At 46.5% G+C, this 13,041-nt stretch overlaps 1 protein-coding gene across 1 annotated transcript in view; it reads left to right on the top strand.

The window, feature by feature from the left end:
* Positions 1-13,041, top strand: part of LOC126361173 (uncharacterized) — a 698,690-nt gene that overhangs the window by 221,833 nt on the left and 463,816 nt on the right. The window contains exon 2 of the mRNA XM_050007769.1: positions 2,503-2,687. Coding sequence (XP_049863726.1) covers positions 2,503-2,687 — 185 coding nt within the window. The remainder of the gene's footprint in view (positions 1-2,502; positions 2,688-13,041) is intronic.

Here is a 13,041-nt window from a genome sequence, read left to right as displayed (position 1 = left end):
TTTGTATGCATTTTTTGTGGCGACGAACACGCTGAAGTCGTTTCTTCAGTTTCCGGAGGATAGCACAGTACACTTCGGAGTTGATTGTTGCACCACGAGTGAGGACATCAAACAGAATAACATCTTCAGAGTCCCAGAAGACGGCCGCCATGATTTTACTGGATGAGCGTGCTTTGAAATTTTTCTGCGAAGGGACGTGGTGTGAGGCCACTGTATGGATTGCCGTTTTGTTTCCAGTTCGAAATGATGCGCCCATTATTCATCGCCTGTGGCAATTTACGACAAAAACTTCTCACGATCAGCCTCGTAACGCGCAAGCAATGGTTGTTCGTTGTTCTTTACGGTCTTGTGTTAGGCGGCAAGGAACTCAGTGGGCATACACCTTTGGGTACTCCGATTGACGGACGAGTGTGTTAGCACTACCGACAGAGACGTCCATTTATGCAGGGAGATGTTTGATTGTGATCCGTTGATCATCTTGAATGAGAGTGTTCTCACGTTCCAACATTGCACAAGACGCACCTGTGTGTGGCCATCCGGCAGGTGGGAGATCCGACAAGTTTGCGCGACCTCATTTCGATCTTGACAGATGCCTCGCCCAACGACTCCACGGTTCTATATCTGACCTTCAAATACATGTGCTAGGTTTTTGTAGCCTCTCGCTCGCCTCGCACAAACTGTCCTACAGAAAAAAGTACTCTACTTAGGCTGTGGCGTAATAACGAAAGTCAATGAAGAGCAAAAAATATCGAATGTTTCGAAATAAGACGCGCATTCGAAAAAATGAGTGCAGTGGTAGGGGGAAATGCCATGAAGAACGTACTAGAAATCCTGATCGGTGGGGGAGGGGGGGGGGCGGGGCTAAGTGAGGTACTGGGGATGCGTTTGAACGTCACTTTTGTACGCTTTCCTTGAATAATTACGACAATGTACACCACAGTAGGCATTTCACTTCAAGAGGAATGGACATCCGACAGAGGGCTATCAGTGAAATTGGACAAATATTTCTACTATGAAGGGAACTATGAAAAACCGTTGAGCAACACACGAAATCGCTGTACTAAGACATGTAGAGAAAACATATCCCAGTACAAAATTTTACATTAAATTTGCAACAGAAAGGTCCATTTCATTTTTTCTCGAGGACTAATAGCGTGCGTGTTGTGGGCGATATGGTATGGAAACTTCGCGTGTGGTTTTTGAATGCCATATGTCGAATTACGGGTTGCATAAAACGACATCGGTAGGGGCAGCTGAATCACTCAGTAGGTTCTGCTCATCAACTTGAATAGTCATTTGGCTACCACTTACCATAATGATCCTAGAAATTCCGGAAATATGTTATCATACCATTCCCCTTATTGGACCTCATGTCTTCCAAAACTCAGCCAGACTCTTAATAATGGGTTTCATGAAACGACGTCGGTAGGGGCAGCTGAATCACCCTGTTCGTGACTGAAGACGTACCCACAACAGTTTATGAAAGAACACTATCTAGACAATTCCGAAGAAGTAAAAAGCACATAAATTCAAGGACTACACGATGTACTCACATTAATGTTGCCGGCACCTATATTCGAAGTCAGTGTACAATAACTACTCATTGAAGGATTGTCGTAGCATTAGAAGCGTAGGGTATATAAAGCGTTTCGGATTCGCGGAAATTAGTGCAGTCGTTGTCGCATTGGGGAAACGGAGCAATTTAACTGACGACCAAAACGGCATGACCATTGGCTTTCTGACCAAGGATGGATGCATTTCGGAAATGTCTAAGTGATTAAACTGTTAGGTACCGCTGCGGTTATAGTACACCGTGCATGGCAAAATATAACTATCCAAAAACGACGCCGAGGCAACTTTGGTGCGCCACAGCCCTGTCAAGACGTGAATGACGGCTGTGGACATGTGAACGGGGTAATAGATCTGTAACTGTTTTGTTCCCTGCCCGGTCTCCGTAGATATTCTGCAATCGCCTACGAGTATCTGCTGCGCTCTGGTTTATAGCGAAAAGAAGCTCAGTGAAAGCACTCGACTTGGAACGCACCACCGTTACAGACGCCACTTTAAAGACTACATATAGGGGCTGAAGTGGGAGTATTCCACGATGTCCCACAAAAAATTCCGTTGTTTTTCTATTTAAATTTGTCGAGAAAAAGTATGCTGCATTGCTTATTCAATGGCCCTCCTAGATTTGAGGTGACAAAGTTACGTGTCACTTCCCGTATACTGGTCTTCTACCCACTTTGGAGCTGTGACTAGACTGACAGGCATTCTCCGAGAACGAAGCAAGCTGTTGCTACTCGCACGCTGCAACCTGGAATACAGCGGTACACGAGGTTATCCTCCGGCAGCGCCGTGAGAAACGACTCAGCTGTGCGGGCCCTCTAGGTGACCCAGTGTCCGGGGCAATTAGGCGGCGCTGCAGCGCGCTTTAATTACGGCTCAGCTGTAGCCGTGGTGGTGTGAGGAGACTGCGAGCTGCAGCCGCCGCCTGTGTTGCAGCGTGCGCAGCGCCAGCGGACCCTCCAGCCGAGGCGACGCCGGCCGCAGCCGCAACGGCAGCAGGTGGGATGAGGGCCGCCATGGCGGGCGCCGGGCGCCGCGACGACGAGCAGGCTGCAGCCGCCGCCGCCGCCGCCGCCACTGCCGACGACGACTACGAGGCCGCACTCGCCGACAAGTGCCAGGTAGGGCCGCTGCCCGTGGCAGTGCAGACCGTGCCACAGATGTATCGGGATTTTGTTTTACAGTTAATTATTACTGTACCCTTTGTCTAAATACAGCAATGGTTTGCATACTTACTAAACATTGCTACTGTAATAGGAATCTGCTTCCTACACTACTTCACATACTTGGTTCAGAAACTAGATTAGTGCTCAAAACATAAGGGAAAAAGTAAGTTTCGCGTAATGCGTCAATCTCAAGCAACATACCTCGATGAAGCGTGGACCATACATGTAAAGAAATGCTATGTCTACGACACAAGGTAACTGAAAGAAATACGCAGTGAGGCCAAGACAACAATTACGCTGAAGTCACTGCGAATCACGATGGTTCCCAATAGTGTGTGTCGTCATCATAGATGACAATGCATCGTCTCCAACGTGCTCACTTACTGACCAAAACGCTGATAAGGAGTTCTTGTGGTACTGCATTCAATTCCTCCAACAACGCAGTTCACAACTTCTGGTTGATTGTTGACAAGATAATGCCCACCCGCACGCCTCAAGAGTTTCTACAGTCTTTCTTCGTGTTTACCAAACCATACTTTGATCAGAATGATTGTCGGCTCTATCCCCAGCTCAGAACATTTGGAACATTACATACAGGGCCCTCCGACCCAATAAGGATACTGACGATCTAGCGCGACAGTTGGTCGGAATTTAGCACGATATCCCTCAGGCAGAGAGCCGACACCTCTGTCGATCAATGGCAAGCAGAATAACTCCTTGCACACGGGCCAGAGGAGGACCAACGTTTACTGACCCGCTCAATAAATAATCTGATTTTTCTTAAATTGGGATTGTTGTTTGTCTCTACATGTACACCACATTTACAGATTTCCATCTCATTTGATAATTCCTTCACCATGTGTCACCTTTCTTTTGTTTCTGTCTTAGAGTGTATGCGGACCTGCGTATTGCAACCAATGTTAATGTTTAAGATTATTACTTAGTCTGAGCGTATATAACGTATTAATCGCCAATAAATAATATATACCCACTTATTATACATTAGTATACAGTGTTGCGTTAGCCTCACTTCAAAACCATTGAGGAAAGTGGAAACTGAGAGGGAACAGATGCTTCACCACAGCAGCAAGCAACGAAAGTACATGCAGAATTCATATGCTCTGGACCTAATGAAGATTGGCAACTCAAGAACGTAGGGATAAACTGGTTAAAAGTATTAGTAGCTTAAATAATATGAAAGTGATTATATGTCTTGATGCCTTGCGAGGAGCACTAGTGGCTAGAAAAGCGTCGGTGATAAATTACTGTCATAACATTGTGGATGGTTTCAGTACATACATAAACTAATGAGCTGAAAGATTATGACCATTGGACACCGCGAGATTGAATACCACCATATGGCGTTGCGAACACATAACATCGTAAGGAAACTATATAAGCAGAGCAGAGCAGAGACGAATGGGGAACCTTCCCAGTCATGATAAATTCCGAAGACGAGGGTACCTAGTGACATAATCGACTTTGACAGTGTTAATCCCTGGTGCCTGCAAACAAGCACTTCGAAAACGGTGAAGCTTGTTGGCTGTTGGTGTGCTACTGTAGTGAACATCTGTGGAAAGTGGTCAAAGGATGGGGAAACAACGTGTTAGACGTCCACACCTCGTCACACAACGTACTCTGTATAACAAGGTAGGTGGCAGTCTGGAGCTGATCTTACGACATAGTAGAGTCAGTGCAGGGTAAGGTGGCTGGTGCGCAGTGACCTATTTCTATCTGATGCACTGGATGACTTCATTCGTCTGTTCGTAAGGCGGGGCCCACATTGTCTGCCTGACCTATGGCCGGTTGGCAATGCGCTACGCTGGCAGAATCAAGGCACGCATTGTGAAATCTTCCTCAAACCATTTTACAGTACCTATTTGGTAAAAAAAAACTTCATTTTCGAGTGAATTATAGTTTTCTATATCCGCTTTATGATATGTCCATCATTTCGTTAATGGTCATAGTTATTGTGACGTGTACTTTTAAATAAGACACTGCGCGAGGTTCAGAGAAGTTTGCAATGAAAAATATGGGTTACTATGATTTTGCGTTTGATGCGTGTTACATAATACGTTTCTGTGTATAGCTAATAAATTAATTTTTTATTTGAACTTGGGTGGAGGTCTCTATCTGTCATCAGTCTTGCTAAAATTGAACTTATGTAGCACACTCAATTACGATCATACTCCAGCGATAAAGACAGCGTGAAATATCTATAACACTGCTCATATTTCATAAACTATCTGATGTATCAAAATGAGATTTTGGCAAATGATAGCACAGAAAGAGGAGAGTGTTGTGTCACGAAGTGATTATAAGAAAGCTACATTGTCTAACATATTATTCCATTAAACACGGAGTTTTTGTATGAAATAATGAAGCTTTTAGGTGCCATAGACGACTGCTGAATCGTGAAATGCTGTGGGTTTTGGGACAACATGAGTGAAGGCATTCCACGTTGATTTTTGTATTGAGGAAATGTTTCTTGTAAGCTATTGGCCATACTTGTCTTCAGTTTCTCACGTAAAAAGCCACTGTTTCAGAATTCTTTCGCATTTTCATTTGCCCAGCATGTTATTGAGGTGACATTGTGTGGCAAAAGAAACAAATTTCAACCTGGCAGCAAGGGAGACGTAGTTATTAATCAAAATTCGCTCTCATGATGAGCTTCTCTGGAAGTTACAAATGGTTAACAATTCAGGAGAAAATAAATTGCTACTTTTGTTGCATTTTCAGCAGAATTCTGTTTAGATACTAAAACAGCAGAGGTATCCAACATTTCTTGATGGTCCCCATGGAAGTGTGGGTGTGGATACGTTCCTCTTAATATCTAAAAAAAAAAGTGATCTTTGGCTTCAGTTTAGAACGACACTTCCCTCCAGCGCTCGGCATTTCTCCAACAGTGTGTTGACCGCCTGTCCACAACCCCCACAACTACTGCTGTCCCCATGCTTGTCCTACCGACTGTGCATCTGCCTGCCATATTATTCTGTCCGCACTCGAAAAAACTGGTTAACCGCAAGAGGTTCGGAGTACACTTTCCAGCGCACGTTGTTGAACAAAAAGATCCACAGCAGACGACCCCTGCATGTTCCCATTTTGACCCAAAAACATCGTCAATTGCGTTTGCAGTGGGCACAGAGTCACCCTGGTTGGACAGTGAATATATGGAAATCAATCACACCAACACGATTGTCGTGTCTGGATGCACAGTCACTCAGGCAAATTGCCACTTGAAGCACGCACCACGCCATGGGTAACGGCCGGCGGGACAGTTTTATGCTATTGGAGGCATTCACCTGGGCTACCATGGGCCCACTGGTACGTGCTGTGATAGCTGTGGAATACCTGCATTCCTTCATTCTTGATGTCTTCCCCAATGACAATAGCATCTCCAACAGGACAGCTGTCCGTGTTACAAGGCCATAAAAGTGCTACAATGGTCTGAGGACTAAGATGTCTTGGGTGCCAAATTCGCTTGATCTGAATTCAGCGAAACACATGAGGGACGCTGTGGGGCGCCAGCTCAGAGCCTTCAAACCACGGGCCCATAACGTAAGGAAATTACGTGAACTAAGCATAGAAATATGGCGTCACATAGCTTGAGAAACCTACCGAAGGACTTGTCGAATCCTTTCCACGGAGACTTACCGCTGTTTTGTTTTCCAAATATGAACTACCTTCGTGTTATGCAGGTGGTGATAATGTTTTGGTTCAGCAGTGTATGTCCTTCATTATAACATAGTCACGGAAAACCAATAAGCCGATTCACTAGTGATTAAAATTTACCCCAGGTTACAACCTTCATTCCTGTATAATACTTTATTTATTTGTTTTTTTTTTATGAGCACTTGCAATCTACATCAACAATTATTTCAGGCTGCATTGCAACCTCTGTCTTCCTATACAACTTTTACCCTCTACAGCTCCCTCTAGAAACATGCAAGTTATTCCTTGCCGTCAAAACAGATGTCCTATCATCTTGTTCCACGATATTGTCAGTATCTTCCATACATTCCTTTCCTCGCCGATTCTGTGCAGAACCTCGTTATTCCTTACCTGATCGGTCCACTTAAGTTTTAATATTCTTCTCTAACACCCTATCTCAGATGCTTCGATTCTCTTCTTTCCGACTGTCCTACAGTCGATGTTTCACTGCCATAAAATGCTGTGCTCCATACGTACGTGCTCAGAAATTTCTTTCTCACATTAACTATATTTGATACCAGCACTCTTCTCTTGGACAGGAATACTCTTTTTTCCAGAGATAGTGAACTACCTAGGTTGCAAAATTCCGTAACTTCATCTACTTCGTGATCACCAATCCTGATGTTAAATTTCTCGCAGTTTTCATTTCTGCTACTTCTCAGTCCATATTCTGTACTCATCTTTCCCTATAGCTTGTCCCCACTTTTCTCAGAATTCCAAACATGTTGCACCATTTTACACTGTCGAAGCTTTTTCCAGGTCGACAGATCTTATGAACGTGTCTTGATTTTCCTCAGTCTTGCTTCCATTATCAACCGCAACGTCGGAACGGCCCGTGTGGTGGGTTTACCTAGTCTAAAGTCCAACTGATCGTCATCTATCAGATCATCAATTTTCTTTTCCATTCTTCTGCATATTATTCTTGTCAGTAACTTGGATGCATGAACTCTTAAGCTGATTGTGCGATAATTCTCGCACTTATCGGCTCCTGTAATCTTCGGAATTTTGTGGATGTTTACCGAAAGTCAGATGGTATATCACCAGACTCATGTATTTTAGAAACTAACATGAATAATTGCTTTGTTGCATTTTCCCAAATGATTTTAGAAATTCTGATGGAATATTACCTATCGCTTCTGCCTTATTCGATCTTAACTCTTCTAAATCTCGCTTAAATTCTGATTCTAATACTAGATTCCCTATCTCTTCGATATCGACTCCTGTTTCTTCCTCTATCACGTCATCAGACATGTCTTTTCCCGCTCATTGAGACATTCAATGTTACCTTTCCACCTATTCGCTCTCTCCTCTGCATTTAACAGTGGAATTCCCATTCTATTCTTAATGTTACCGCCCTCTTTTTCAATTTCACCGAATATAGTTAAGAATTTTCTGTATGCTGAGTCAGTCCTTCCGACAATCATTTCTTTTTTGATTTCTTCAGCCTTTTCGGGAAGCCATTTCGCCTTAGCTTCCCTGCACTTTCTATTTATTTTGCTGCTAAGTGAAATGAATTTCTGTACTCCCGAATTTCCTTGAACATTTTTATACTTCCATCTTTCATTGATCGACTGAAGTATTTCTTGTGTTACCCATAATTTCTTCCCAGTTATCTTCTTTGTACCTATATTTTTCGCCGGCCGGGTGGCCGAGCGGTTCTAGGCGCTACAGTCTGGAACCGCGCGGCCGCTACGGTCGCAGGTTCGAATCCTGCCTCGGGCATGGATGTGTGTGATGTCCTTAGGTTAGTTAAGTTTAAGTAGTTCTAAGTTCTAGGGGACTGATGACCTCAGAAGTTAAGTCCCATAGTGCTCAGAGCCATTTGAACGATTTATATTTTTCATTCCAACTTCTGTGATTGCCGTTTTTAGAGATGTATATAAGATATAATCTTATTCAATTGGGTGAATCTTTTTGAAACTCCATGTATAACGAATTAAATGCACTGAATTGCGATGCATGGATTGGTGGAACTGTAATTAGTGAATAAGCGCTGACCCGAAACAAATCTAAACTGCAATATAACGAAAATGTGACAGCTGAAGATTTGTGTCAGACTGGGACTCCAATTCGGATTTCCTGCTTTTCACGAGGAGTACGACTCAGAGTCAGAATTCTTAATTGACTGTCATCGATGTTTCCGCTTACGATCCACGAACATTACAGTCGGAGGCTCTACCATAAGGTTCCTGGGAGTAGCACCATTGCAGAAATTGCTTTTGAAGGAATACCGTGACTTGCCCCACACAGCAAGTAGGAAAATCTCTGGTTGTGGTGTTCAGAAATCATGAGTCGAAATATCAGCAAAAATGAAAGTTTGAGTCACGGCTGAAAGCGTGTTTAGACTCGTAATAAGTGGGAAATCTGGACTCGAACCTGGATGATGATGACATTTGGCTTGTGGGGCGCTCAGCTGCGCGGCCATCAGCGCCCGTACAGAGTTCTAATTTTTACACAGTCCAATCTAGTCACTGTCAATAATGATAATGAAATGATGACAACACAAACATCAAGTCCCCGGGCAGAGAAAATCCCCAACCCGGCTGGGAATCGAACACGGGACCCCATGATCCAGAGGCAGCAACGCTAGCTACCATTTTTTTTTTTTTCTAAAATTTAGGCAGTGGCAGGGATCGAACCCGAGACCGAAGACGTTTTGATTATGAATCAAAGACGCTACCCCCTTTTTTTTTTACGACCACTTTTTTTTTCTTTCCTTTTTTTTTTTACTGAAGTTGTACTAAGGCACTTATGCAAATAACATGTACAGAAATATGTCAATGAATAATTAAAGAAAATGGTGTTTCGACACACACTAATTATTAAGCTCAACAAAAATATAATCACAGCCTACAATGCTTATTTCACAAACTACTAACTACATTTTTTTCTTTTTTTTTGAGAATGCATAAAAAAAACAAGGCAGCCATGCGCAAAAAGTTGCCAATAAAGTGAACTAAAAAGGGCCATCTTGCTCGCCGCGGTCACATTGCTAGGCGGGCGGCCAGGAACGGGCGGTCGTCATTGCATTGGACATCACCAGCCACCAATCGTTGGAGCGCCCGGGGCCGCTGCACACAGTCAGAGACTGTTTCTGTTACCATAGGGGAATCGTGGAAAGATCACATCTACAAGTTAATGTCTTCTCACACCCGGCACACCCCAGCTGGGTGGTGGGTCCATGAATGACGAACCCAAATAGTTCGCAAAAAGGTTCCGGTAATCCTGTCTGTTCGTTAAGACCAGAAACTCGTCGATCATATAGTACCATAAATCGAGGACGTCTTTGTCTCCATCGCGGTATATGTAGTGTATCGCCATTCCTCGTACCCAATTAACCGCATTCATCCGGGTCATAGGGAAATAGACAGCGTCGGGATGAAAAAGTTCTTGGGGTAAAATCGAAACGTAGGGGCGGCGGAGCAGGAAAGCCAGGATCTGGCGGATCAGTTTCCAGCACTCACGTGCGGGGCCACAGTTCAGTCTATGTTCGTCCGTGTCTAACGTCGTGCAACGGGGGCACACAGGGTCGTCAATTAGGTGAATGGCATGCAGCCGTTGTCGGGTTGGAAGTTTCTCGTTAACGACCACATACCACGTCGACCGCACGAAAGTAGACAGGAACGGCGCGTGGATGGCTCGCCATACTCGTGGCCAGTCGACCGTAGGGTGGCGCCGTACAATGTCGTTATCCGGAGTCCAGTGCTGGAGAGCACTATAATAAGTCTTCGCTGTCGGATTCCGTGTCTCCGATATAACCCGCAACACATAGCTATGCTCTACGAAAAACGTTCTAATGTGTGACAGCGAGGGCGATAAATGTCCAACTGGTACCGGTGGGTACAGCGTACGTGGGGCCACTTCTTCAATCAGTAGGCCTGGGAGACTGGCTGTTGGTGAAAGCCAGAGTCGCCTCGTGGAACGGAGATACAGTGCCAGCGCTCTGTGCTTGACGTGAGTGAGTCCAACACCGCCTTTGTCGAAGGGTAAAGTAAGCGTAACAAAACGGATCTTGAAAACAGCACCATCGTTCACCACGTGTCCAAACACTGCCTGTATCCTGGAAGCCATCGTGTCCGTTATCGGCAGTACATGGGCGTAATGGTTAAGGTGAGAAGCCATGTACACATTAACGTATTGGGCGCGTTGCAAAATGTTCAATGATCTGAATTTATTGAGACGAGCCTCTAAACGGAGTCGTCGTAAGACCATACGATACGTAAAGGCCGCCGTGCGTTGTATTTGTCGATGGAGTGATATCCCTAAACACTTGAGCATCGGGACCTTTGTCAGAGGTACGGCCAGACCTGCAGGCATTCCTCGTCCTACCTCCATGTAGCGTGATTTCCGAAGGTTGAGCACACTGCCTGCCACCGCCCCATACTGGTGGAGCCAGGAAAACGCCGTGTGTATTTCGTCACCAGACCGTGCTAAGAACATCACATCGTCGGCGTATGCACCACATCGAAAGGTTACGGAACGGAGGGTAAGTCCTTCTAAGCGTCGCCGTAGTCCGTGAAGAGCTGGTTCGAGGGCAACGGCGAAGAGCATGGCAGAAAGAGGACAACCCTGCCGGACGGACCTGTTGACACGGACGGGGGCGGACCGACAGCCGTTGATCATAATCCTCGTGACAGCCCCATGGATCAATCGAAGCACAACAGACGTCGTCAGACGCGGGACACCGATGTGTTCCATAACAGCACGCAGGAAACCATGGTTAACGCGGTCGAAAGCATGGTCGAAGTCCAGCGCAACAAGAGCGCCTTGGAGGCGGCAAGTTTGCATGAGCGCCACCACGTCTCTATAGGTGCTTAAAGTCGTAAACACATTAGTGTCGCCTCCGAGGCAGGCTTGATCAGTGTGAATGGCCGCCATTACCGTAGGTTTGAGCCTCTCACGGAGCATGCGTGTCAACAGCTTATAGTCAGTGTTTAGCATTGTCAACGGGCGAAAATCAAGAGGGCGACGGCCTCCGCCGGGTTTGGGCACAGGGATCAAGAGACCCTCAGTAAAGTCAGATGGTACCTGAAAATTGGCGTCCAGGAGTTCACTGTACATCCTGACCCACATTGGGCCCATGAGATCAAAGAACCGCTTGTAAAATTCAAGAGGGAGGCCGTCAGGGCCAGGCGTTTTGTTGGGAGAGCCACGCAACAGAGCCTCTCGCAGTTCTTCCAAAGTCACCGCCGACAAGAGCGTAGCATCATCTTGTAGGTTCCGAGAGACTGGTAGGTCAGATAGGACTTCCCTGACCCCTACATTCATGTGGGACTCCCTCTCGTAAAGAAGTTTATATGACTGTGTGAACGCTCGGACGATATCCATTTGTGCGTCAACGCGTCGCCCGTCCTCCGTCTCAACCTCGGTAATGAGCTGCCTCTTGCGTCTTCGGCGTTCTTGAATGATATGGTGGAGGGAAGGACGTTCCCCACGAACATCATCAGTCGTCCTCGCTCGCACCCGCACACCCGCAAGACGTACGGCGTTGATACGAAGCAATTGTGCCTTGACGCGTTGTACTGCTGATTGTCGCTCTGGCGACGGCGGTTGTACAGCCAGTTCGCGGAGCGCAGTATAGTAAAAATCAGTAGTCGCAGTATACCAGCGCGCTCGGTCGCGTCCATAGCTGACTAATGTTCGGCACAGTGCGGGTTTTGCACACCGTAACCACCATTGAAGTACAGAACGGTAGGCGGGTAAACGCCGGTGGCAATTGCTCCATGTGGACTCGACTGCGCGTCTGCAATTTATCTCATCAAGAAGGGCCACATTGAGGCGCCACGGACCCCTACTTCGGCGGACGCGCTGGCGGGGAAGGGTGAGAGTACACACATATGCGAGGTGATCCGTGAACGCTGCCGGCCACATCTCAGCGTCGACAACGGCCGATCGTAGGCCGCGGGTGACGTAGACTCGATCCAAACGGCTCGCGGAGTGACTAGTAAAGTAGGTGTGTGCTCGACGGTCGCCGTGTTGGATGATCCAGGTGTCCAACAAGGCCAAGTCCTGTACAAGTGCCTGGAGTGCCGGGCAGGTGGTATAGTGTGGCTCCTGGTCGGATGGGCGGAGCACACAATTAAAATCGCCGCCTACTACCAAGTGGTCGGTATTGCCCTGGAAGAGCGGGGCTATATCTTCGGCAAAAAAGGTGCGCCGTTCTCTCCTTTTGCCGGTGCCTGAAGGAGCATATAAGTTCACCAGACGTACTGTACCAATCGTGAGTGCGACCCCCCGGGCCGACGGTAAATAGGAGACATCAGTGGCCATTATCCCTTCCCGCAGTAGAATCGCCGTACCTCCGCCGCCCACATCTGCAGGAATAGTGTAGGCGTCATATCCGTAGGCATCGAGACAGAGTCCTGATCGGACTTCTTGAAGGAAAACAACGTCCAGATCCGCAGCGCGTAACGTATCCTTCAGCATACGGGTCTTGACATCAGATGTAATGCCATTGACGTTGATCGTGGCGAGGCGGTATGCCTGGTCCATCAAGTCTCGGGAGGTGACCATGGTATGACAGGGGGGCAGTAGTCGTGACGTGGAGCGCCGGTCTTGCGAAGTGCTAGGCAGCGACGAGAGGTGCTCATGCCGTCCT

The sequence above is a fragment of the Schistocerca gregaria genome, chromosome 1, assembly GCF_023897955.1.
Source record: "Schistocerca gregaria isolate iqSchGreg1 chromosome 1, iqSchGreg1.2, whole genome shotgun sequence".
NCBI lineage: Eukaryota > Metazoa > Arthropoda > Insecta > Orthoptera > Acrididae > Schistocerca > Schistocerca gregaria.
The sequence above is the reverse complement of the archived record's forward strand: the minus strand, read 5'-3'. Positions and strand labels throughout refer to the sequence as shown.